This window comes from Theobroma cacao, chromosome 3 (genome assembly GCF_000208745.1).
Source record: "Theobroma cacao cultivar B97-61/B2 chromosome 3, Criollo_cocoa_genome_V2, whole genome shotgun sequence".
In the NCBI taxonomy this organism is placed as follows: domain Eukaryota; kingdom Viridiplantae; phylum Streptophyta; class Magnoliopsida; order Malvales; family Malvaceae; genus Theobroma; species Theobroma cacao.
In genome coordinates, this window is record NC_030852.1 from 32,762,861 (window position 1) to 32,789,818 (window position 26,958).

At 35.7% G+C, this 26,958-nt stretch overlaps 4 protein-coding genes across 4 annotated transcripts; 2 read left to right on the forward strand and 2 right to left on the reverse strand.

Moving 5' to 3' along the window:
- Positions 526 to 4,115, reverse strand: LOC18606281 (scarecrow-like protein 22). Its single transcript, XM_018117893.1, has one exon. The coding sequence runs from the start codon at positions 3,325 to 3,327 to the stop codon at positions 940 to 942; it is 2,388 nt and encodes a 795-aa protein (XP_017973382.1). The 5' UTR covers positions 3,328 to 4,115; the 3' UTR covers positions 526 to 939.
- Positions 14,827 to 16,943, forward strand: LOC18606282 (autophagy-related protein 8f). Its single transcript, XM_007039812.2, has 6 exons — positions 14,827 to 15,004; positions 15,409 to 15,450; positions 15,627 to 15,682; positions 15,857 to 15,909; positions 16,386 to 16,504; positions 16,597 to 16,943. The coding sequence occupies exons 2-6, from the start codon at positions 15,414 to 15,416 to the stop codon at positions 16,698 to 16,700; spliced, it is 369 nt and encodes a 122-aa protein (XP_007039874.1). The 5' UTR covers positions 14,827 to 15,004; positions 15,409 to 15,413; the 3' UTR covers positions 16,701 to 16,943.
- LOC108661071 lies at positions 20,204 to 22,469 on the forward strand. The gene is made up of 4 exons (XM_018116741.1): positions 20,204 to 20,455; positions 20,552 to 20,735; positions 21,176 to 21,246; positions 21,909 to 22,469. The coding sequence occupies exons 1-4, from the start codon at positions 20,342 to 20,344 to the stop codon at positions 22,062 to 22,064; spliced, it is 525 nt and encodes a 174-aa protein (XP_017972230.1). The 5' UTR covers positions 20,204 to 20,341; the 3' UTR covers positions 22,065 to 22,469.
- On the reverse strand, positions 22,910 to 26,942 carry LOC18606284. Its single transcript, XM_018116740.1, has 5 exons — positions 26,508 to 26,942; positions 25,187 to 25,264; positions 25,013 to 25,097; positions 24,494 to 24,582; positions 22,910 to 23,390 (listed from the first exon to the last, which is right to left on the reverse strand). The coding sequence occupies exons 1-5, from the start codon at positions 26,793 to 26,795 to the stop codon at positions 23,247 to 23,249; spliced, it is 684 nt and encodes a 227-aa protein (XP_017972229.1). The 5' UTR covers positions 26,796 to 26,942; the 3' UTR covers positions 22,910 to 23,246.

The window sequence follows — 26,958 nt, forward strand, 5'->3', positions numbered from 1 at the left end:
TATTATTATTTCTTGGTAGGGGTGGAAATTTCCAGGATGCTGAAGCAAAACTTAACAGATATTTACCTGTTTCTGACAATATCTAATTAAGAACATCTACTTAAGCGCCTAAAAGATTCTGAAGAAGGTGAAGCACAAGAGATACTTTCACATAGATATTGGAAATCTTCCTATTTCATAAAATTTAAACGTTTTGATAGTATGGTATATTGACAGGGCAGTTCAAGGCCAAGGGCACCCTGCCTTGGACATATTTTCTCTGATTCCTTGCTTGCTTTAGCACTTCTTCCATCTTACCACTTTTTCCATCTAAATCTCAACATCATTTAGGATCACTACTGTAATTACGCACAAGAAAACATTATTTTTAATCATTTCTTATCAGATGAACCAGCTCCAAACTGAGCTTAGCTCCAACCACACAAAACTGAATACAAGTCGCATGTTAAAATATGCATTATATGCAACATAGTAGAACAGTAGGAATTAGGATTCAAACATCAAACTAACATACAATTTGAGAACTTATCAACAGCAACCCAGAAACATAAAAACTAAATTCTGGTAAGTTGTATTTGCAATTTTAGCTCTCATTTGTTGTCAATTATACAACATATCATCACCACCTTAACCAGAAGAAAATACAGCTTCTCACCCAAAAAACAAAAGACACCATAATACCATAGCAGGAATATCCATATGTCCAAAACAAAAAAACCCCTACTAGACTTTTCCAGTGAGATGTTTTCTTCTACTGGGAATAGCGCCTATTCTAGATAAACAAGCAGAGGAGACTCACAAGCAAAGACAATCACAAGCATTAAGTCATAAAGCAGTAGAGTTCAGTAATTATTGACTTAATTCATACTTCAGGATAGAGTTTGATAGATTGTGAGTTGCTAAAAAAACCAACCTCCCCTGCTTGTCCGATGCTGCTCCTCAGCACCTCCAAGCTGAAACTGAGATAAGATCCCCCTGCAGCCAGCAAAGCACAAGTGAAGCCTGACGCTTCTCAACACGAAACCCCCTGACTTGAGCCCTCTTTACCACACATTCTGCCTGAGTTTCAGTGAAGTTACTGAATGTTACAGGGGAGAAACCAGCTGAGGAAAAAAGTGTCCTCCAAAGAGGCATTTTCTCAGGTGCATGCAGACGCCCCAACACAGTGCTTTCAATCCTTGGCACAAAAAGGAACCTCTCAATCTTGTTCACAGCATCAGAAGTCACATTAACAGCATCAAGTGATTCAAATAGGTTTATATATGACTGAAAGGCATGGATTATATGTTGTGGGAATGGCAGGTCATTTCTATCACCCCCTCGGTCTAAGGACACCATAATTTTTGGCGAAAGCTGCTTCACAAAGCGCAGAAGATTGGGCAAAGCAGAGGGCTGATTCGAAGAAGACCAAACCGGGAAGTTCACAGCAACTGCCTCATTTTCATTTGATCGAAACATAGGCAAAGAATAAGGGGTTTGATCTAAACAATCAAAATTAAGCACCTCAAGCTCAAAATTTACACCGATCTCATTAGCAAATTGCATTAGATTTTCACGCATAAGCCCAAGCTCAATAGGATGGTGCGTTGAAGGTGAGGCAAAGGCAGTAATTCTCAATGAAGGAGCTCCTCTACTCCTCATGGGAAGCTCCTGCATAAAGGAAGCCCATTGAGCACCAAATCCAATATCAAAGTCCACAATGTGAATCCGATCAGCATCATCAAGAGCTTCAAGGAGGGCCTGGTTGCAGGTAAAATTTACGAATTGGATGAGCGGAGAGACCTCAGAGAAGACCTTGTAAGCCCCCATTTTGAAGATAACATCGAAAGGGGTAGGGCTTCTCAGAGGCGGGGGAGAGACCGGGTTATTCATGATGAGAAGTAATTGCAAAGCCTCCTTGAAGTAGAAAGCAGCCCTTTGAAGGGGCTTACCTACTGAAGACAGCTGGTGATTGAGCCGCGCCAATATCCCTTGCGCGTGTAAAAAATTCCCAGTCCCTACCTGCTCTGCAGCCCGGTAAAGCAGGTCGAACAATGTGGTTTGTTGTTGCTGGTGTAACTGGTACTGATGTTGTTGCTGTTGTTGAGCCATCTCCTCTCCTGGACCCAACACTTTCTGTTTTGCCACCATCAGCGGCTTCTGTTGAGGAACAAACTGAACTCCATGAGGAAACCCCATATGCTGTTGCTGCTGCTTTCTCATAAACAACTCATGCCCGGCATCAGAAAATTGGAGTTTTGGGATCTGAGAAGAAAGTTCTAAGTTACCAGGATTGAGGCGCTTTGGTAAAGGCTGGAGGAGGTGATGTTCTTGAGGTAATGGCAAGAAAAAGTTTGGATTTTGAGGATGCTGTTGCTGAACCATCAAAACCTGGGCGTTCAAAATCTGAGGTTTCTCTTCTTGGCTTTCAACATATTGACCTTGCTGCTGCTGTTGATAAAGCATTGGCAAAGAAACAGGAAGACCTATATTGTTAGCTGGAGAAGTAAACACTGGATTCTGAATATTAGTATTCAACCCAACAGAAGCACCAAGAACCTTGTGATTGTTAACCACCCCAACAGAAGAACTACTAGGCATGACTGAACCAATCTTCCCATTCCCATTATTGCTGGTATTTGGCAGAAACCCAGAACCAGGAAAACCACCCAAATTAGGAGCAGCACTTGAAATCACATTACCAGGACCCGAACTATTAAGGCTACCAATTGGGTCAAACCCTGGACCCTGATCAACAACCCCCAACCCTGCATTGCCTTCAAAATCAAGACCCGGATTAGGACCAGTACTGCCACTCTGAAGCAGCTGTTTGAGACCAAAGGAAGGGTCATCCACGTCACCAGTGATCCAACCCAGAAACGAGTGGTCTTGACTCGATGACACAGCCGATTCAGACAACATAGTCTCCCAATCTTCCAATCCGAGATTGCATCTTTGACCACCTCCAGGCCCTGGAACAAGGTCTAGTTCACTCGGGATAGGTTGAAGCTCCGTGGCCCATTCTTCTTTGTTGTTGTTTGGAAGTGAAGTCTCAGGTGGTGCTATGGTGGCCGCCGTGGTGGTTGTGTTGTCGGTGGAATTACCTCCGCCGCCCGCACCGGCGGCTCCGCCGTTGAAAGAAGAAGAGAGAGTGGATGCTGATGTGGGTGGGCTTTGGCTTCTTCTCATATGAAGAACAGAAGTCGGTTCTTGTTCGTTGTTGTAGTAGAAGCTGTTTGCAAAGCTAAAGCTATTAGCTTCTTGCTGCTTTATCCACTTGTCTTGTTGACAAATCGAAGCAAAACCCGCGAGTTCTACCGCCCCTTTAGCCTGTAACTGAAAGTGCATTTGTATTGTATACAAACGAAAAGACAAAGAAGCTGTTTTTTTGGAGGATCAGAGATAGAGAAAGACAAGAGATTTTTTTTTTTCTTTTCAACAAAGCAAGAGAAAAAATATATACTATACGGTTTCCTTCAAGATTTATCAAGCCCATCTTTCTTTGCATGCCATGAAATCAATCTCCCAACTTCAATAAAAAACAGACCCATTTCACCAGAATAGCTCCTTTGGTTGTCCTTCAGCCGGTTCTTTCTCTTCCTCTTAAGCTCCATCCTTGTTTTTATCTCTCTACTCAATCCCGCAACAACTCCATTTTTTCAGTTCCATCTCTCTCTTCTCCCCTTCTAAAAACTCCTTTTTTATAAGTTTTTTCTTTTATCCCTCTCTCTGGGTGGAGTATATGACCTTATTGTTGATGTTGCCGTTGCTTCTTGTTGTTTGCTGCTACTTTGTATTTTCACTTCTCTTTCGTTTCTGTTTTTTTCTTTTTTCCCTCTTTTTCCTCTTCTTCTTCTTCTTCTACCCTTGTGCCGTAGCAGGACTTTGTACCCTTCCCTGTTCTGCCATGGATGCGTGCATCATAAAAAAGGTAATAAAGTGCTCTCCCTCCTCTCCATCTCTCTCTCTCTCTCTCTCTCTCTCCCCTCTCTCTAGTCCCTATCTTTCTCTCTCACACACACAATATATTTTCCCATTCTCTATATTTTTGCCCTTTTTTTTTTCTATGCACCCAGCTTTCCCTCACTCCTCCCTCTACATGTCTGGGGTTACTGTCACCCCCTACAGTGGTAATACTGTATTGTCTTTCCCTTATTTTAGAAGGTATATTGTCCTCCAAAAGAAAATACTCTGCCAAAAAAACAAGGGTAAGTAGTAATTGGCAAACTCCATCAGAGTGCTCCATTTTTTTTGCTTTCTGGCCACTCTCCAATTGTAATTACGCTCCAGCCCCTTCTTTTAATTTGTTTCCATTATATTATGCTGAATTGAAATATAGGGACCTTTTCGCTCTTTGGCAGATACACTGAGGCACCTATTCATTTTTCTTTACTTTCTAGAACTTGCGACCAATTTGATATTTATTACTAAAAGAAAAACATTTGATTTGATTAATGCAGACTAACTTTTTTTACTGCTAGTAATAGGAAATAATAAACGGCAGTGAAATGAAATGAAATCTGCTGCCACTGGCAGTGGCAGGCACCACTGTATTATGGACTTTTCAGGCTGCAACGTGGAGCTAAAGGCAGGGCACCTAAATCAATGAAAGATGTACTTAAATTTTTCACCTAGACAGACGGTGACCCCCGCTGTAATAAAAGCAAAAAGCCAAAAAGTTAATGTTCTTACTGTCCCTGAATTGCCCACATGTTTTATCTTTATTACTTATCAAAGGGGTCATTTTGCCCTCCCATTTCTTTTTTTCTTGGTCTGGGTCATTTTGACTCTCTGCAAGCTGGAGTTTTGCAATGGCTGAAGGGCATTTGCCGAACCCGGCTACATAATATTGAATAATGCAACATAATTGACACTTAACATCAAATTTTGTACTGTAATCTTCAAAGATTCTAAGTATTAATGAACAAGCATTTTTGCTAAATTCGCTTTCATTGGGAAGGAGGATTAGAAAAGGCAAAGGGATCTTCTTCCTCTTTTGCGTAGAAATGAGTCCTTTTGCTTTGAATTTTCGCACCAATCCTCATTTCATTCGATGATTAGTGTATAAATTTATGGAAAACGTTGAAATTATGGTGATGATTTTGAATACTTACGGTATATCATTATGATTGTATTCCGCATTGTCTCCTTAGCAAACAAAATATAGACAGAGATCACTAGAAAAAAAAAAACGAAATGAAGACAGTGACAAATCAATTTATAAATTAGGACGTATGTCGTAGTGTTCAAGAGCCTCGTTGATTATCCATCTATCAGCAAAAGAAGAAAGAAAAATTTTGTTTAAGTGGATTTTCTTTTATATTTTTCTTATATTTTACCGTAATTGGTAAAATCTTTAAATTATTCTCTTTAATTCAACTTGATCAACGCCAGAATATCACCACTTCTATTTTTATGATTTATGTTGGTGAATTCTGAGTAAGGGTGAGCAAATTGATGAATTTGGTGATTTAGTTTATCATACTTAATGATCAAATATATTAAATATTTTTAAAAAATAGATCAAACCAACTAAACATATAATTGGTTCGATTGATTTGATTTTAAACTAATAGAATAAAATTTTATTATTATTTTTTTTTACAAATTACAATATTAAAAATTTAAATTTCATACATAATTATCAAATATATAAATAATGTATAGATTAAATATATGTATATATATAATATATTACTTTATTATATATATGAAATTAATAATACAATTTATATGTTATAATATTTTAATTTTTATATCAAATTTTGTATAAATAATATGTTATAAAAATTAAGACGAAAACTAATAAATTTATTAAGTGTAATCATAAAAATAAAATATATTATAAGTTATAGTAATGCTTATGTATAAATTAAATATATATAATATTACTTTATTATATATATGTGTGAAATTAATGACATAGCTTATATGTTACAATGTTTTATATCAAAGTTTGTATAAAAATAATTAATTAAAAACAATATGTTATGAAAACTAAGATGATAATAAATAAAGTTATTAAATGTAATCATATAAATAAATTTTATTATAAGTTATAGTAATGCTTATGTATAAATGAAATATATATATATAATGTTTATTCAATTATATATATTCATAACATTTTATATTTAGAAACATTACTAAGATATAATAATTGTAACATATTAATATGTAGGATATTTACTATCATTTGTTATAATATCAATATATAAATTATATCGTTTAAAATATATAATTGTAATTTCATATTAATACAGATTTATAAATAAATAAATATAACTAAAATTAAACTGTTATGATTATGATTTGTATATGTACATATAATAAAATTTTATATTTTAATTACATTATTAATTAAGTTTATTATCAATTCTTCTTAATATATAAACAAAATATTATATATTAATATATGTAAAAATTAGTTTAATTTTTATATGGATTTGTTTAAAAATTTTAAAATCGAGAATCGACTAAAATATCAATTAGATCAAACATTTTGAATCAATTGATCAAATTAATTAATTAAACCAAATTACATTTAATTTGAATAAATAATTAATCTGATTTGATTTTACTCACCTCTAACTATGAATGTAAAAATTTAGTTTGATTATGAAGATGAAAAATATCGTTTAACTGGGTTTTGTTGGTCAACATTGTGTGAAAACATGATTAAGGAAAAAAAAACATCTCATGTAAAAGTTGAAATTAAAATAATTTTTATTTATTATAAATTATAAATTTATAATTATATTTAAATCATATCGACATTTCGTAAACAAATCTCACAAAATTAAATTTGTACTATGAAAGGTTAAAAACAATAATAAAAGAAATGTTCCGTACACTTTACTACAACTAGCTATTATCTTATTCCCTGTGGCAGTGAAAATTTTCCATTGATATTTCGTTACGTCTTTGTATTTATTTGTCACTTAAATAACTAAAATATGAATAATTACCATTACATGATAGTAATTTTTGTAAGCCATTTTCATTTGTACGGAGTATAATTATTTTTCCTCTAGCTGAAATAAATTAAAGAATAGAGGAGAAAAATGAAGAAAGTTCATTTCACTCTTCTACTGCTACGACATCGTTTGGTGGAGATGAAACCCAAAAAAATTGTTGAAACCCGGAAAGCAACTATAAAAATTAGTCAATTACAAACAACGAGATAAAAATCTGCGGCTGAGATCAAAAGTTAACTCGGAAATGAAAGCTTGGGCCCACGCTCAACGCCAACAATGCGATTGGAAATCACGGTCCAATCATATTCATCTTTCAGGATTACGGCCCCACTTTGAGCCCGAGTGGCTCTACATGACGCTAATAGCGTGTTGGTCTATGCAGATTATTACCTCGAGCCTTATTTGTGTGAATGGCGGCGAGGTCACAGAGGAGGGGGGCATTGTGGTTACCGTTTTTTGATTGATTTACGGTTACCTTCGTTTGTGTATTGATGTTGTTTTTACCCTACTTTTTCACCCTACTCCGGCTGGAAAGGTAGGTTAATAAAAAGCAGCGAAACGATAGCTACTTTTTTACTGTCCTTGATGATTCAGTGGGACTTCTTTGTCATTTTTGTAAAAAAAGTGTAACGCTTTTCCTTATTTTTTATGTCCTTTTCCAAGGGTATTGTGGTCTAAGAAAAAAATCAACAACGTTAAGGACCGGATCTGGTGCTTTTCATAGAATATGGGTCTTCTTATCAAAAAAATTAAAAAGAATTTAATTTTTGTAATTTCAAATAATTTTCAAAGTATTCTGGACAGAGCGATTATGAATTTACAATAATTTTATTCCTTTATTAAATTTTGGCCTTTTTTGACTGGAATTAAGATTTAATTTGTCACTATAACATGACTTACTATTAAAATTTATTATTATATTTCAATTTTATTATTTTAAATAAAAAAAATATCAGTATTGAAATATTTTACAAAATATCTTGTTAATGTAAATGTTAAATTTTTGTCAATATTATTATTTTTATTCAAAAATTAATAAAATTGAAAGTATAATAATAAAATTCAAGAAAACTGAAATGTGACAAGATCAATATTGACTCATAGCGTAGAATTATATTTTATCTTAATCCTTCTTTTAATTTATTATTATTATTCATTTTATCACATATTACACGTAATACTTTTGTTTTAGGCATGTTATCAGAGGGGGAAAAAAAGGAGGGAAGATCATGTTCTTTTAAAAATTTGGATTGTTTTCCACTCCCTCCCCCCCACCCCATCTCCGAATCCTTAGAATGAGTGTTGAAGTACCTTATCACAGCTCTCACGGGTAGATTTTTACTAGGAGTTTCCTACATGACGAAAAGATCCCTATAAACCAGAGATAATATCCTATGTTGCCGCGGAAGCTTTACGAGCTGCAGCTGTTGGTAGTTAGTACAGTAAGCTTTTCAATGCGACAGAGGTTCGAGTTAAAGCTAAAAAGATTTATCCTTTTGTCTGAACATTGTTTCCCCCATTATATCACGATATATTGATCCATTCCAAACTTGGCTCTCGAGATGAAAGTTTTAATCCTGATCAAAAGTTAATTATTAATGATTAATTGGAGTTCATTGGTTGATTTTCAAAAGGTAGTAAACTTCACTCTTCAATAATTAAATTAACATCATACAAATTTCTGTTGATTGTCGAATTAAGTTCATCAGGGACTTTAAAAAATTACTTTCAGTTTACTACTTTTTGGCCCTTTTACAGTTTCACCGCATTCGCCTTTACAATAGTGATGGAATTTTTACCGGGTTCCACGACTCAATAATTACACGCTAAACACATTTTTAATTCAATTCTCAGCCTTTTGTGGCATTGCTTAATTGTGATTTGATTGAAATGTAACATCCCAGCTACATGAAACCCTGTTTTTATTTGCATCATCGTTCAAATCATAACTCCATCATTGTTCCAAGCTACGACGGTTAGGCTAAGACGAGCTTTCACCAAGCCGTGAAGGAATTATTTGTCGCCATTTATCGAAATCAAAATATCAGGAGGAAAGCAACATCTGGCAAAGGGGATTGGGTGTAGGGAAAAGCCAATAATTGAAAACCTTGTTCAACTACTTAGCAGATAGATTATCACATTTTCTTCAGTGTTGCTATCGCTTTTCTTTTACTTTGTTTTTCCCACTGGGCATTGGGCAAATCCGATAAAAGGACCGCGGAGGCTTTAACTTGCTCTAGTCTACATCTTTAAAAGTCTTTTTCGAGTACCTATGCATTGAAAACGAATGTTTTGCATATAATATTATGGCAGATGAGAAAATCATGAGAAAGGTTTTCAACTGCCCATTGGATTGAGAAAATGGATGTTGGGGGGGAGAGGAAAACACTAAAAAGGGTATCCTTTTTCTTCAAAACTTGAACAGACCAAATTTACAAACTTTACAAAAACCCTGCTTCAGTTAGTCTGGGGATCAGTTACATGTACTTCATGTGAAACTCATTGCTCTATCTTATTGTCTAATGTGCATTATGATGAACTGTTATCAGTCAAATTGTCAATCAGGGATTGCTGTTGAACAGACAGGTTGTCTACTTAGGATCCAGGTTTCTTCCCTTTTCTTTCACGATTATTTTCAAACTTATGTTATACCAGATAGGTAAGGTTGCAGCATTGCAGGGCCCGCACCTTATCAAACACTTCAATTTTCAAAGTCAAGCCAATCTGACTATCTCAATTCTGCTTTTCTGTTCTACAATTTGCTTTGCCGGCCATAAATGAAAAATATCTATTGCAAAAACCTTTATATACCATATAGTTTCAGCCTTCTTGCTCAAAAAAAAAAAATCGAAACTTTAGCATAAAATTCATAACAATAAAACAACCCCAGTTTGACTGGTCTTGTCTAAAATGGATTTATGTGTTCTTTTACCCTGCATCTCTGTCGAGGGGAAGAAGAAAACAATAATAGGAAACCTCTCAAAGGGCTTGTTGGAGGCATAGCCCTAAAAGAGGTGTCCCCTTGTCTAATATAATCTTTTATATATGTATGCATTTAAAGAAAAGAAGATTTGGGGCAATTGTGTGGAGAGGAAAGAGGGGGAGGAGAGGGGGACATGCCTCTTTGGATTGTTTAGGAAAACCATGATTTGGACTTGTCAGGGCGACGCAGGTTTTATTTTATCTCCAGGCCCATGTGATGCCTAACCAGAGCCTCCTTCCATTTTATGAAGTGGAAAGTGACACTACTCTAATCCTCTTTGTCCCACTACTACTGCATTTTCTGCCCTTTTCTTTGTAATTTTTATTGGTTTGTTGTCATTTGTTTTTGGGATAGTGATGAAGACAAGGTTTTACCAATCTCTTCCCTCTTATTAAGGCCAGAAATTGCAGGATCCAGTCCCACACTGTGCCCCATCTGTAATTTATATTTACAATATCTTTAAAGTTGAGTCCCCAGAGAAGATTTGAACTTTCATCTTTCCATTTCGATTTAGGAACGAAAAGGATAGCAAAATTTTGGGTAATGAGAAACAAGAGCCGCTATTTGCTAGGCCAGTTTATTTGTTTTTCCTCTCTTTGCTGTCTTTCAGAAAGGCAACCACGCAAACGTGAACTCTCCAGAAGAATGATGAAAATGAAAGAAACAAGAACAAGGTGAAAATACATGAAATATGCATGATATATCAAAGATTGCGTCTTCTGCTTGGCTAGTGGGGGTTGCCCCATTGTGAGAGCAAGGTGACAGCTTTTGAACTGCATGAAACATGGCCGTGTAAGAAGGACAATTTTCTTCCCAAGACATTCAAAAAAATTGAAATAATACAAAAATGATTGAAACACGGAGAGATTAGCGTTCAGAACTCATCAAAACCTAACATGATTTTACACGCGTGCACATGTACACAAAACGTTTCTAGACAAAGATTGATCCCGATTCACACAGCAGAAAGCATACAGACCATATACATTCCGGAAGGACAAGATGCATGCACGGGGACAGGGACAATGTAAACCTTGTTGTAGGCATTGACCTTAGCATTAATATTTGTTTTATAGGCTTAGAACTAGGTGCTGCTCCACATTCATTTCCTGTTACAAGAATTCAACATGTTGTGTTAATTGTGAAAAAAACATTTACCTCGGAAGCTGCCATTTAAGAGGCTTCCACAGATAATTGACTATCTGTCTTGGTTTGATTTCGATAGGTCTTTGGGAACGTGACAATAAATTGTTAAAATTTTCACAACCCATACACAAATATCTTGTCTTATATGTAAAAAGATATAAAAACCATTCTTTTATTCTTTTTAATTGTTTTTACACCCTTCATTTGATCTTAATTCTTCAATTTCATATATTAGAGGAAAAAAATTAGGGTAAAAATAATAAAACATTCCACTTCCGTAGGCCTTTTCCTTCGTCCCATAAGCATCTTTTTCACCTTTTAAGTTGCAGGGATTAGCCCATCCCCAATTTCCTTTGCAGCTTTAACACAATTATAAGTAGAATCCGAAACAAATTCGCAAAGACAGAGAAAAAAAAAAGACTTTTGGTTAGATAGTACAAGATTCTCCTCTCCTAAATCAAAAGAAAATCTTGTTGAAGTTTTGAATCTACCAAACACTGAATATATGAATCCAGTTTACAAAAAGTATTGAACCAGCTATATATAATCAAAGGCTGTTCTCTAGAGTTTGAACAAATAGATTCAATCATCATAGGAACCGGACCACAACAAAGCAGCTTTTGCTTAAGCAGATTGCGGGTATGGAGTTTTCACATCAATAAATGAATAGACAACATAGATCAGTTCACTTTGGACATCTTTTCAATATAATATATGTCTTATTTTGGATTTTCCATTGGTATGCCTAATCAATGTAACCCATCTTTAATGACCTTTCAAACTGTAAAGCTGTGGACTTTTCGTTTATAGTAATTCATGCAACTTTGGTCAGCTTTTAACCATTATGATAATGATATATCATACTCACTTTAAACTAAATAAGCCATACCTTCCTCAATCTTCTTCCACCCAAATAAAGTTCCCATTCAACCCTACCATTTTGCTTGAGCAAGGATATAAACATTTCCCAACTACTTCAATCCTCCTGCACAGGGAAACTTTACATGAAAAATATGGATCCAAAGAGACAAAAGAATGTAATGTTTACCAATTTACATGAGTAAGTTTTGGATTTTAACATATGCCTCTAATCCATTTATATGTAGGATAAATCTGTGGAGAGTAATGTACATTTTAATCAACTTGACTGCCGAACATTTTGGGTGTTACTTAGAACATAAGTAAAATAAATTAATCATTTTTCATTGCAAATGAATCTGACTCCATTATTTAAATTACTATGACTATATATAAAGCTAACAATGACTACATTTGGGCCATCATAAGAAAAAACCTAGTTAATTAACCAATTATTGCATATGACTAAAAAGTATTTGATGGCTTTAATAGATAAATAGGACATGATGAGTTGGGTGTCTGTCGGGGGTGGCCACAAGGGAAAAAAAAAAGCATGAAAATACAAAGTCATTAGGGTTTAATAAACTCTTAAATAAAGTGGTAACCAAAGGAGGAGACAAGCTTTGCTTTTTGGCTGGGTTTTTGCTTGGTGGTTTGATCTTCTAAATTTGCCTTTGCCCATGCCTTCTTCATTCTTCTTCCCCTTGCTAAGTGGTGGCTGCATACTATTAAAAGAAGAGCAAAGACCATCTGTTCCCTCCAAAATGAAGATTAACCTTTTCTTGTTGTATGTTTCTCTAACAACAAAAAAGGTTCGGAAACATTATTAGATTTGGTCAAGCAGAATGAACACTGAAGATGATCCTTCAAGTCTCAATTAGACTTGAGCTGGAAAATTTTCTATGTTCATAACTTTAATGGTTTCTGATCAGTTCTCTGTTTTTATTTTCTTGCTGTTGGAAACTTTTGGAAAATGGCAATGGTAGACAATACACGTGGGGATCAAGATGGATTAGACAAGTAGTAGTAGTAGTAGTAGTAGACATTAACACATGGCATGCAGTCACTTACCTAAATCTTTTGATAGGAATTTGCATGAATAGAAGATTTGGACATATCAGATGAAGGCATATAGGTTGATAGGATATCATAATAAATTTGAAACCATAAAATAGAGATTAAATGTTTCAAAAAAGAGAAACATAGTAGTCTTTTTTTTTTCTTTTTCAATTTTGAGAGGTGAAAGAAAATGGAATAATGCTTATTTCATATTACTAGTAAACCCAATTCTCCATGCGTTTATATTTGAATATTTGACTCAACAAAAAATTTTAAATACTTTTCCTAATTTTAATATAGATCAATATTGGATTTAGGGTTTAACTCAAAAAAGGTTACTTCCCCAGGCCCTAAGAGTTCTCCACTGGGGCACAAGTAGCCCATATTGGGTGGAATTAGGCCGAACAGTTGGGCTTAGAAGCCTATATAAGGAAGAAGTGGCCTAGTCTTGCTTACTTTATTTGGGGTGAAGTATGGCAATCTGGTCTGCCTCCTAAGGAGAAAAGGAGTTGAGAAATTATCGCAATCTGGGCACATGTCGTGGCTATGATCAAGTGAAAGAAACCTCGATCAGTGGTGCTAGGAAAATAGCATAAAAATGAAAAATGTTGGGGAAAGCACGAGAACGGTGGATGTGGGATGAGGAGTGTCTGGCCTACAAAATTTATTATTTAAAGTTGGAAATGGATGGAGGCAAGACAGCTAGCTAAGGTTTGGAATGTGCAGAGTGAATTAATCGATCAAATCGACATAATTCAGCATATTAATCAGTCCTCAAAATCATTTTAGTTCGTCATCAATATAATTTTCTTTGTTATGTTTGTTAGAGTTATTGATTTATTTTAAATATAATTTTTATTTATTTTTTGTGTTTTAATTCTACGTTGGATGTCGTTATGCTTGTATCTAGTTATTGTGATTTTAATTATATGGCTCATGAATGTTGGAGTTTGATGTTAGATTAAAATTTTGATTTTTATAAACAATTGAAATTTTTATTTCTAAATAAATTCATGAATATTTATATGATTTTTATTTTAATAATTATAATACAATAAATTATGAGATATAAGATTTTTTTTCATAATTTGGTTAAATTCGTAATAAACCAAATTATCTGAAGTAAACATTTTGGTGGATTGAGATTCATTACATAAATTTCCAGTTCAGTAATTGATTAAGAGGAATATTAGTTCTAATAATTCGGTTTTTGATAATTTAGTTTTGATTTGAACCAAATTGTAGCCTTGGCTAGCTAACTGCCTTGTTAACCCAAGAAGATTTTAAATTTAAGGATTTATTTTTTAAATATTAGTTAATTGCATCACTACAGTATTCATTGATCATGGTCACACTGTTTATGAATAATTCTTTTTTTATTTATTTTTCTTCTTTAGGAAAAAGCCGAGGGCCATTTCAATTTTCCAAAGTACCCCCTTGACCCCTGTGGATTGTCTGGCTAAACCAAGTTTCTTGGGGTCCAAGACAGTCAAGTAAAGAACCGACCCAAGTAGGGTCCAATTGCAAAGCAGATTGAGCGAGAGATCCGGGTATATCCCTGTTATCCACTGTGGAACTGCCCTGGGACCCACCTCTCTGTTCACGTCCCATTGTCATCCTACTTTCAGCCGTCCGATGCACATACCTTTTTGACGTTAAACCCAAAAATAGCGAATGATCTGTCGTTTTACCGTAACCAACTAGGGGTCTAGGACTCGTTAAACAAATATAAAACCGATGAACACCAATGAACTCACTCCACCTGTAATCATACCTATGAGTTCTAACACCATAGGGGATCCGAAAGGTGTTTGTAAATCTTTCAACTACCATTAATTAAGCAAGAAAAATAAATCGGCCGAAAGGAGTGGAAGGGGTACGTTGAAAAAGGGAGGAAGGATATATTATTTGCTTGTCTTTTGAAGCAAGCCACGAGCTTCAAGCTTCGGAGAGTTTCGTTGATCAAGAAAAAAGGCTTTCTTTTTGGGTTCATCTTCACAAGGTTTACCTTCTGGGGTTTTCCTTTTATATTTATTAGCCTCATCTACATAATTTTTTTCTGGTCTGCCTTTTTTTTTTTGGTGGGTGATTGACAAGTTTAGATTAAATTGAAATTTATGGCTTTTGTTATGATTTTTTTTTCTTCGAAGATTTGTGCAAAGCTATCAACTCTGTGATCAAGGATAAGATTTGGGTGGTTTTGGATTGATTGTGTTTGTTTTTGGACTTTATTTTGTTTCTGTATCTTTGATTGGAATTGTTGTATGCATGAGTTGCTGACCATAATAATATGTTTGTTTTGCACCATCATGGCTTTTTAAGACAGTGGAAAATTCATCAAGAATTAAAGAAGGAATTTTGTTTGAAAAGCAGGTCTTTTGACTTAATTTTTGTTGGCATTTTCAGGAGGAATGGCAAAGAGTTACTTCAAGCAAGAGCATGATCTTGGTATGTACTGGCATGGCATCCTTTATTTTGTTGTCAATTTGGTTTTAGGAGCCTCTTTTTTTTCTTTAAAGTCAATGTTATTATATATGGTAAATCAATGTGTTTATGGTGTATGGGAGAAATCACTTATTTATATTTTCCAAGTGTCTGAATGATTTGTTTGGTTCTGGCTTCAGAGAAGAGGAGGGCCGAGGCTGCTAGGATTAGGGAGAAATACCCTGATAGAATCCCGGTAAGGATTGAACTTTACCTTCAATCTTGATAAATCTGTTGTCAGTTGTGATCTAATCTGTGCTACTTTTGCTGTAGGCCTGTGTATTCGTTGGTAATTAAAAGTTATAATTATATACTTTGCTTGTGTTTCTAATCTTGTTTCTTGTCCAATTTGTCCTGCTTTATGTTTAAGGTGATCGTGGAGAGGGCAGAGAGAAGTGATATACCAAACATAGACAAGAAAAAGTAAGGATCACCTTTATCTTATTGTTGGCTCTGTATTCTCTGGATTCATTGCCTTATTCTGTTAAAAAAGCATCTAGTTTTAGTTTGTTTGAATTATCTATCTGTAATATTGCGTCTCCACTGGGCACAATGGTTGTGATGACAGACATCCCTAGCTAGAAAAGAAAAGTAATATAAAGGTTAAGGGGTAAGTTTTCATGGTGTAAGAGAGATTTGATGATGTTAAGAATGCAATGATCCTATATTTCCATTTTGTTACCATCATTCCCATGTCAATGTGGAAGCTATTCCTGGTATTTTTATGCCAATTGGTTTCCTTGGACATATGGAATCATTCAATTGCTTATTTATTTCGATAATGATATTTTCCATCTGCAATCATCATTTCATTCTTTAATGCTCTGTCTTGGACTAAATCATAGTGAGGTCATAGTAACTGGTTATATAGTCTTCTAATATGATTATGAAATGTACAGGTACCTTGTCCCAGCTGACTTGACTGTTGGACAATTTGTGTATGTCATCCGTAAAAGGATCAAACTGAGTGCAGAAAAGGCAATCTTTATATTTGTGGACAATGTCCTCCCACCAACTGGTAATGCCTTGCAAATTATATCCTTCGGTGCTTGATGCTTTACCTTTTTACTACTTGATTTATAAAGGGCTTACCCTTTCTTGGTTTTCTAGGTGCCATTATGTCTGCCATATATGAGGAGAAGAAGGATGAAGATGGATTTCTTTATGTTACTTACAGTGGGGAAAACACATTTGGGCATCTGATGTCTCAGTAGCCATTGGTAGATTAATTTGGACGCTGCTTTTATCTTTTTCTTCGTTTCAGCATTCCCCTATATTATCTCTAGCATCACCGTATACATTGCCTTAATACTGGTAATTTGGTTATTGCTATTATTTAAAGACCTGCTGGTGATATGTACAGTTGCATATTGTACATAAATATTTATGATTTCCGCACGATGTTAAAAGTTCCTTTGGATCATTTATCACTTGAAATCTTTCTCTTGGTTGCACAATTGGTGTTGGCATTAGCATTGAATTTCAAGCAATTTTTGTTTTGAGCCCGCCCTATCTGGAGGTTTGGGCCGTGTTTCTGTTTTTCTTATGGATTTTTTGCCATTATAAACTACTGGGCTTTACACCGGTTGACGGGCTATCAATCTGCTATCTTTTCCACTAGGGTCTCGTACCCACATCTTTGGGCTCTGCTTTTGCTTTCTTAAATACTCTTGTGTGGGCGTGGTAAACAATGATCGCCGTCGTCATTGGGCGGTGTGCTTCAGAGTCATTGGCGGCTTGTTTTAGGATTTCTTAAGCCACATAGCTGGCTGCTGGGTTTGCTCTTAACATGGGCTCCGAAATTGGAGATTGAATGCTTGAGCCTCTGCTATTCCGGCCCTCTTCTGCCCCGCCCATCTTGTTCTTTTCTCAAAGAAAATGAGAAGTTGTATTGACAAGAAGAAATGAAAATAAGAAGTCTCGTCACAGGAAATGGAAACAGAAGGTAAAAGTCTGAGTTGTCCGTCAGTGATCTAAACTTGCTTGAACCTTAACCGAATGAGGTTTTGTTATCTTAAAACAATCCTGTTTTTCTTTTCTCTGCTTAAAACAAGCCTGTTAACGATCCAGTAAAATTCTCAACCTGAATTGTTGAACCACTTATCTTTACTCTAAAGATAATTATACAAGTTATTAGAGTTATCATACAATACTATTAATTCGTTATTAATTAGTTAGAGTTAGATTATGAATAAAATTAGTCTTTTATATATATATACATCATTCAATGAATTATATAAAGTGATCCATAGGAACCCGAGCGATGTTTATTTGTTTTTGTAATCATGGTCTAAATTGATTTTTTCGTGATAAAATTTCAATCTCTGGTTTCTATACCAAACCAAACTCTCGCCCTCCTGCCAAGTACCACCTGATTTCTAGCTTAGGGCCCCGTCGGGAGACCCCGATTTATGCCAAAAGTCTGTAGGATGTGTCCACATCGCTGTGGGTTGTTCAGGACCATGTTTCTCGCTCCGTGCAGCGAACCAAGGTGCTCAGTGGAGGCTATGAGATGAAAGTTGGACCAGAGAGACCAGGGACACAGTCGCTAGCTAAGCAAGGAGCCAACGGGATGAAAGGGCCCCGCCACTGACGTGGCAGCATACGCTATGTGAATGGCACATGGAGTGAATGCCACGTGGCATGCATGGTCCATTACCGGCGTTGGTGGGGGGAAGTCGACCCTCCCTGTCCCCTCAAGAGGAGATGCAAGTGGCGGTTAGGCCATGCAGCTTTGTCCTGAAACTACTTGGCTCCTACCCCCCTCCATTCCGCTGTCGGTCCCATGTGTTCCATTTTGCATTTGCACTGCACCCGCCTCTCTCTTTGGTGATAAATGCTAGAATTCTCCATGATTTCCACCTGCAATGTTCATAATACGCCTTATTCACAGTTCTTCACCCAAATCCACAGGTGTTAAACCTCTTCTTTAAGTGGTTTCATTTACTATTTTCTTCCCTTTTAAGATGCCCTTTTCTCCTCTTTGTTCAATTATGACCCGATAATTTACCTCCTTGCACTTTGCCGGTGGGTGTTTTTTTTCACACATGTGATTAGATATACATCGAAACCAGGCAATCAGAAAATGGCATAGTCTTCAAGCTAAACGAGTTTAGCTCTGTTAGCCTAACGGAATTGTTTGAATACTTAACAGATACGGTCTTATGGGTACGTAAAGACTAAAGAACACCAAATCTGAAGCATATCCTTGATCTTAACGATGCTAGGATAGCTTTAAGGTTCAATGTATCGTATCTACAGTTACTTATACATATACATTACATACATATTGGGTTAACAGATTACTTGTGATGTATAAAAATGGTGCTTGGTAATTGCTATAATACCTTCATGGGCAAAAGTTGCTCCGGAAACTTTTTTCCAAGCTTGATTTCAGATATTGTGCTATTCTATATATAAATTAATTACTCATTGTACCTTAATCCTGTACTAAAATTTATGAAAGGTTTTGTCTTTTGGTACATAAGAATGAATGAAGATTTTTTTTTTAATTGGGAAAAAGGGATTTCGAACCTTATTTTAGATAGAGAGGTTATGTATCAATTAATGAGTCAAATACTGGAGTGTTAAGAATGAATGAATATTGCTAATTCAAGTACTCTAAAAAGCTTGGTCAAAATGAAATGTTAAGTTTAATTTAGCATGTTTGATTTAAACATTTCCCATGATTGCCATCCGTTTGGTAGTAACACCACGCAGCTAGCTAATTTAAGGCTGGTCATCAAGATGAATGGTTATGGTCCAAATCATCCTAAACAAAGGGAAGAAACCCAACCAAACCGAGACAAAGTTGTTTCCTGTTCATAGGCAAACGCAGACATGCTACAGCTTAACAGAGTATTATGCCTCAACGTTTTAGTTAATTTCAATATTTTCCTCTCATGATTTGAGTACGACCCAGAGAAAGAAAAAAGTAATAAGGAGCTGGTTTCTAACTTCATTTGACTTAGTAATTTAAGTAGATTTGAGTGGTCCATTGAAACAAGTACTTTACAGTATTTTTCGATTAGTGATCCAAGGTGGTATATTGCTTCTTTAAACATGGAATTCTTCATTAACTTCCTCGACACCTTCGAAGAAGGAAACTATACATGAAAACGATATGGTCAAAGAAAAACAAATAATCACAGGCCATGCGGTAATAATTCTACCATACAAATTAGGGTGGGGGGGCAAGGAGTGGACTTCCTCAGCAGAAACACATGGGTAGGACCTTGATTTACTTTGCTGCTTTATTATTTTACTTCTTTACCCTGATTCCATATCTTATGAATAATGAATGTCGGTCCACAATATTTCTTTTTCCATTCCTCTTCTCTTGTGAATATATCATATTTAATTCTCCTTTTTTGTTCTCATAATACTTAACATGTAACAAAACTATCAATGTTTTGAGTTCCAACATGAAATCAGATTGGCTTGAATTTCTGTCTCAATTACCATTAAAATAAGTTTTATTAATCAATAATTTGTAAATTATAGTATTTCAATGAAATCTCCCTTGTTAATATCTGCGAGACCATGCGTACTCTATAATTGTTTCTTCTTTCTTTCGGACCCCAAATTTGATTAAAAACTGAAGGGTAAGAGACAAAGGGAGGCCCCCTAATATCTTCAATTTCGTTTTCAGGATTCATCATCCGAACACCTGCATGTTCTCTTAAAGAACGTATTTCATTTCAGTACAAAACTCGAATTTAATGCCCTTTGGTGCTTCTATCAGTACAAATACTTTGGAAACCTAACACTGAGCTAGCACCCCGGCCAGACCACATACGCTTTTTCTCTGATATTCAAGCTGATAAACCTCTCGGAACTAAGCTCTTTCAGCATCATGTCTTCTCTTGCTATCTTCTTTCTCTTCTGTCTTTCTATGCGTGCATGCAATGCTCGTCGTCTAGGTTTTGTTGCTGAAGAGATTGGCAATAAAGTCCATTTTCTTGCCAAGGTTAGTGCACAAAAGGCTATAGGGTGATGAGTTATAGTCTATATGTTAAAATCTCGGTCTAATTTCTAAGCTATATATAAATAAATGTATATGCAGGATGTCAATCAGCTGAAAGAGGTGAGGCCTTCAATCTCAATGGAACTACAAACACAGGAACTAGGAGAAGTTGGGGTTCATGGAAGAAGAACCCGAGAGAGTTGGATTGGTGCAAATGCTATGAAGCAGACACTTTTTAACTGTTTTCTTAAGGCAAAAGAAGCCATTGCAAAAGCAATTTCAGGTTCTATCAAATTTCAAACTAAGTCTTTTGTATTTTTTTTTGGATTTAAATCTGTATGTTCAACAAGAAATTATATGACTTAAGGTACTCACATGAAAGAAAAACTATCATCATTTCAACTAAACTTGCACTGTACGTCTTCAGGCTTCGCAGCAGTATTTAATATTCTTAATCACTTTCTCCAACTTGCAGTGGTTGGCCCAAATTTTAGCCGTGACATAAGTTCTTAAATGAAAAAATATATATTTTCTATAGTTGCGCAATGATAAAACCCTAACTTGTTGATTAGTCACAAACGATTTTATGTGCTCTTAATTAATTAGTCGTGGAAAGTATAAGGGACCTTTCACTTTGTTTCATTATTCCAGCTTTAATTAGTCTTACTTACACCTTGTTTCATTATTGATGGGGCTGGCAATTTTGCTGATATGTGCATGCAGGACATGAAATGAATAGTATCATGATAATTTCTTATCGGGTTGAAGATTTGGAAAGCAAGGAAAAAGTACAGGTAAAATTCGATATCTTCAGAATCAAGATTTTGTATGTGTTTCAGGTTGTTAGACAGATGTATCTTATGCCTTGGTTGTGGTAGAGAAGACTACCAATGGCCCATCTTCTTCAATATGTCAGGATAGTAGGCAGATGGTCTTCACGTGCATGCATGAGTGTGTTGCATGCATTGGAGAGTAAAAGTTATTTACTCTGGTATGAAAAAGAAATAAAAAAATGTATATTGAGAGGAAAAAACAAAAACGAAACTCAGTATTGTTTGGTCTTTGGGCATCTTGACATGCAGATACATATGAGAGACGATATTGAGAGATGGACGGCATATCCTAGCTAGCTACCTGTTTAGAAGTAAAACAACTTCATTTACTTCCACCTCGGGCCAACACTCATTGTTTTCCAACATGGTAGCAAAATTTCTTTGACTTAAGCAATCCAAACCAATCCTAAATCTCTTCCAATATATGCAGGTTAATTTTTTTTAAGTTCAACAAGTTTTACACATCATACATGTGTTAAGATTAAGATGCATTGTTGATAAATTTCAGTACATAAATATGTTACATATTTAATTTATTTTTTGAGTTTTCACCTATCAAATATAAAGTGTCTCTTTAATAAGTATGAATGTAGGTACCTAAAGGTTATATGTTGTTTGTGTAGGGATTCAAGAGAGTAACAAGGTCCATGCTGGGAAATTCAGCTGGTGAAACCGAGAAAGCTGTCGATTCCAAGGAAAAGGATAATGTAGGCGACGTTGACGTCATGGATTATGCACAGCCCCATCGGAAACCACCAATTCATAATGAAAAACCCTAGACAATTATTCTTACACCAGTATGCTATGTGATAAGAAAAGCTACGCTACTTCTCCTCTTTTGGCAACTGACGATCAGTTTCAAGGGCATTTTGTATGTTATTTTAATGGGCAAAAATAAAAAATGATCTCTACGAGTATATATGAAAAAGACATTTTCTGAGTAATAGCAGTTTCAACTTCATTCGAAATTACCCAAGTTGTGCAACTACGTTACTATGAAGACGGTTGTAAGAACGTGGTGATTTGATGGATGATGTCTTGTTATAATGGTTGTAATGATATCTATATCATATACTTATTAATGAGGTTGTGAGTACAGGGAGACATATAGGCTGTGATGTGTTGTCAGTTGCCAAATTTGTTGGTAGGTTGTTCTTCATTAATAAAAAGGACACAGTTACACACATGCTCCCTTTCAACTAAATCTTCAACTGCTCTACTCCTGCATGGAAACATCAAATCCAAAGATTACGCACACAGTCTTGACGATGCAGGTGAGGGGAAAAGGGCTTCGCTCAACTCTTGACTCCTGCCTCTGTTTAAGCCAATTTGAACCCACCCGAGATTCAGAGATTCTATGGCTGAAATGTGAGGAAGGTAAGGGAAATAAAATGAAACATTGATAAAGGGGGGACGTTACACGCTGCAAAGAGGAACCCACTTTGAACTGGCAAAAAGGGCTGTGCAATGGCAATTGAAATCCTGCAACGCTGTTCTGTCTTCCCTGTTTAGCCAACAACGGGTCAGAGGTTATAGCGCCTGCTTTGCATTCAGTAGCCAAGAGTTATGCAAAACGTGGCCATCTGTGAATCATGTGCCACCATTGCCAAGTAAATTGAACTCGTAGAAAACAATCTGAAAATGTCCAATATCATATTACTATGAAAGTACCACAACCTGAACTTTCCAGCTCTCCCCAAGAAATCAAAACTTCGTTCCAATCAACTAACTTACCTATCTACGTCATCAAGTATTGCCCAATTGGCTTCCAAATTTTAATAGCCCAAAGAAACCAAAAGAAAGAAAAAATGCTGAAATTTAGTCTCCAAATCTCCAAATCTGAAGCATCAATTTCTCCACCAGATGGGGTTTCCATAGGAATGGCATTCCTTGAACTCTTTACTAAATTGTCTTTACTCATAATGTCCTTCCAATTTAATTTATTGATTCATTTGGTATACTCAGGTACCACTGCAGTTCACAATGAAAGGTTTGACAAAGCTGATAAATTCAGAGGTTCTGATTCCAAGCTTTAAATCAACCTCTCCTCCACCCAACCAGAAGAAATCAGGACTAAGCTTTACAATAGCTTCATCCAAAATTACCTGAAATCAATTTCAATTTTATCCAGTTACTAGAAGTACAATGAGCAAAACAAACTCTTTCTCTCTCTGCCTTTCAGTGTCTAAATGCATGAGCATGTGTGATAGTCATTCATTTAGCCTACCAAGATCGATCATACCTTCAATGAGAAACATTTAAATTGGTTTCCCATTTCTTATTGAAATTGTAATACAGTATTTCAAATTATGATCACTAATAACTCCTAGAATATGCACTCACTTTATTATTTGAACTTTGCTCGTTCAGGTAAGTTAATTTGTGTACATGAGAAAACCAGAAATGTCATTCTTGCAACTATATTTTCAAACCATCTTCAGCTTCAATCTTTGCCAGCTGACCTAAGCTACCATCTTATGGAAAAGGAATATGTAGAGACACAGAGAAGAGAACAAAAACTCTACAACTGCATTTGTCAATGTAGCAGACTGGCAGCAAATCATTGGAGCTGACATTAAGAACAATGGACCAACCCAAAAGCTGGCACATAGATTAAAATATTGGAAATGGTGCACAAGGATTCCATGTGTTGCTATACAGAAATACACGCAATAGACTTAAAAACTACATGATTTTTTAACTGTTCAACATCATAATATCTGTGTATAAAAAGCAGCCACACTGGTTCTAACTATGATAAGGATTGATATCTACCCAGGCAAATTATGTGTCAGGGCCCTATGTGCTCTTCCTAACAGAAAGGACAGACATTGAAGGGGGTACTGTCTAAAAGACAAGCATCAAGAACATCTTTACCCTAAAAACCACATCAAAGCATTTGGAAGTCTAAAAGCAAATGAACCAACATTTCTATTTGCAAGTTCTGTCCTTGTTCCCTTTCTATTGTTCATTGTATTATATTACATGCTGAAGATCAATCCTATATTCAATAATTTTCAACGCATTTATACAACAATGATAGTCCAAGTAGAAATAATGAGCAATACAAGATGCAAAAAGTTATCAATATACTAAGAAAATAAAATAATAACCAATAAAGGTGAAGAGTGAGGAAGAAAACAAAACAGTGAAACTACGAGGTGTCATGTAAAGCTAGAATATAAAGATTTGGATAGAGAGTGCTTACTGGAATGTCAGTTTGCATGCCAATGCAAGTAACTGCGTTGTGCTCATAGCCAGTCAACTTTATTGATGTCTCCTCAGGAGTAAGCCTCACTGCATTATTTTAAACAAGTTAAATGATTAACTAAATAAACCATTTGGAGATCTCAACCTTAACAGGGAAAGAAATAAAAAACAAGGAATCCCTTGCTCTTTTTTTACATAAAGAGCTTAATCAAGACTAATGCATGAAGTCTTCATGCATGAATGGATTTGTATTGGCACCAACCTGCCAGAATATGATATTGAAACCAACTACAATCAGATATGCCTGGATCTTTTAACCAGACCAAGCATCATCTATAGACTGTCACATATATTTGCTTTGATTCATTAGAGTCACATGGGTGTGTTGGATCTTTAGGAATATACCACACGTTTTAGAATGGCTAGAATAATCCAAAAATAATTTTAATAGACTATCTCTGAACTTTAAAAGGAGTCTTTTTTTTATCATAAAGAGGATTGCAAATAAATAACTTACAGTTAAATTTCTTCTTTGATATCTTGCCGCTGTTGAGCGCGTATAGAAAATTTTTGACAGTTTCAGCATTGAATCTAGCAGTATACTGCAATAAGAAAATGGTCAAATGTAGGATCATTTTTCTAGGGGTAGGCCAAATGGCATCTTGTTGATACATATGGAATAAGAAGTTACCTGGACTACAACAACATAATACTTTGAATTGTTACGATCACTACAATCAATTACATTGGACGGTGCTTGAGTATTAACCTGAGCAAACAAAGCAGTTTTAGTGCAGAGTTTGGTAGGTTAGTAATGAGCAATCATACTTATGGTCTTTTGCAGTAGAAAAATGAAAAAAGTCACCATAAAATTGGAAGAAAAGAAAAAAATGGAAGGAATGAAGATGAGGTGGGTGTCGAAGTATGTTGAATAACAAGAGCACTCAGCAATTGGTACGTCGGCTTTCCAGTTTGAACAACACATTTTGAAGGTATGGCTGCTTATATCTATTTTCATCTCTCTGTCTCCTCTCATTCATGAATATGCTCTGGATACTTTGCAGTTTAGTGTTTTAATACTCAACAAATGCCTAATCCGCATATAACACCATCTACAACATTCCTCTTGAGCCCCTCAACTACAGATAATCTCTATTTTCAAACTTGGACCTCCTAAGCAGAAGCCTTCACCTCTATGGGCTCCAAATCTTGCCACTAAGCAAAAACCCAAGAGAGGTGCTGAGTATTACTCCATACAAATGCAAAACTGCATCATACGTGGAATGCAAATATGTGACACTTCACAATACTCAGCACTAAAATGGCTATGTTTAACTGTTCATATCAGAACTTCAAATATTTGATCATCTTAACAACATATTCTTCTCAGAAACCATTAGGTTACCATGCGCAAAGGGTATAGGACCACAAGTCAACTCAAAAATGCCCATCACAAGTTAGTTATGTGAGTACTACTTCACATGATAGCCATATCGAACCATATGACATATTGTGCCACTATTTCTGTGGCTCCTCAATGTCAAGCAACATTAGTACTAACCATTCTTACAAGGTAACAAATCGGAATTTCTTTGTCTTTCTCCTCCTCAACTAAAGAAAACAACTAATTTTTTCCACCTTCATTTATTTTTTGCATCACATATTCCGATACAACCAACCTCAACATCCTCATATCATCTACTACATTTCTTCAAATAACGTTTCTTCAATTCTATAGATAGGCATTGTTATATAATCCATTCATTATTATATTGAACTAAAATTGAAAAGTTGAACGTTTTGCAACTTTAGATGAAGTTAAAAATTTTCACTCTGCATTGCACTCCCCGATAACTTCTCCAATCTCTGATTTATCACTAATTAAATTGAACCTAAAGACAGTCTCATACTCGTAATAAAATTAGGATGTCATATCTAATTAAAGAGAATGAGCTAAATGCAATTAAATTTATCAATAATTAATTTAAACTAAAGTAGTAAAACGGACGAACCAAAACGATGCTTTTACAGAGATGATGAACAGAGGGGGCGCCGAGGACGTCGCGACGGGACTCGAGCGACCAATCATAGTAATCGGAGGAGACTCTCTTGAAGAAGAAGTCGTTGACGCCGTTGGATCGGAGAATGCTAGAGAGGCGAGCTTCGACGTCGTCGTTGGTGAGAGGAGATGAGGAAGGGAGAGGTTCAGCGTTTTGAGGCAGGTGAGAAAGCTCTAGCTTCGATATTCTTTCGAGGATTTGAGTCTGGACTCGCTCTAGCTCTGCCAACGCTGCCTCCATTTTTGTCGCCTCTTCACTCTGTTTGGCTCCCTTGGCTTGGGCAGAAGAAAGGAGGAGGAGGGGGATGCGGCAGGGAAGGGGGCTTCGTGATCTAAAAATATGCCATCTGGCTTAAGTCCTTATTCTTCAGTAGCAAATGGCACAATGTCGAGGTTTATTACCA

Bases quoted from the DNA above. Each gene is read 5' to 3' on its own strand.
- LOC18606281 (XM_018117893.1), bottom strand. From the start codon at position 3,327: ATGCACTTTCAGTTACAGGCTAAAGGGGCGGTAGAACTCGCGGGTTTT.
- LOC18606282 (XM_007039812.2), top strand. From the start codon at position 15,414: ATGGCAAAGAGTTACTTCAAGCAAGAGCATGATCTTG. The intron at 15,683-15,856 runs GTAAGGATTGAA...TTTATGTTTAAG, and splicing joins AATACCCTGATAGAATCCCG to GTGATCGTGGAGAGGGCAGA. The intron at 16,505-16,596 runs GTAATGCCTTGC...TTGGTTTTCTAG, and splicing joins CAATGTCCTCCCACCAACTG to GTGCCATTATGTCTGCCATA.
- LOC108661071 (XM_018116741.1), top strand. From the start codon at position 20,342: ATGTCTTCTCTTGCTATCTTCTTTCTCTTCTGTCTTTCTATGCGTGCA. The intron at 20,736-21,175 runs GTTCTATCAAAT...ATGTGCATGCAG, and splicing joins CATTGCAAAAGCAATTTCAG to GACATGAAATGAATAGTATC. The intron at 21,247-21,908 runs GTAAAATTCGAT...TTGTTTGTGTAG, and splicing joins AAAGCAAGGAAAAAGTACAG to GGATTCAAGAGAGTAACAAG.
- LOC18606284 (XM_018116740.1), bottom strand. From the start codon at position 26,795: ATGGAGGCAGCGTTGGCAGAGCTAGAGCGAGTCCAGACTCAAATCCTC. The intron at 25,265-26,507 runs GTTCGTCCGTTT...TTGTTTGCTCAG, and splicing joins TCTGTAAAAGCATCGTTTTG to GTTAATACTCAAGCACCGTC. The intron at 25,098-25,186 runs GTAACTTCTTAT...TTCTTATTGCAG, and splicing joins ATTATGTTGTTGTAGTCCAG to TATACTGCTAGATTCAATGC.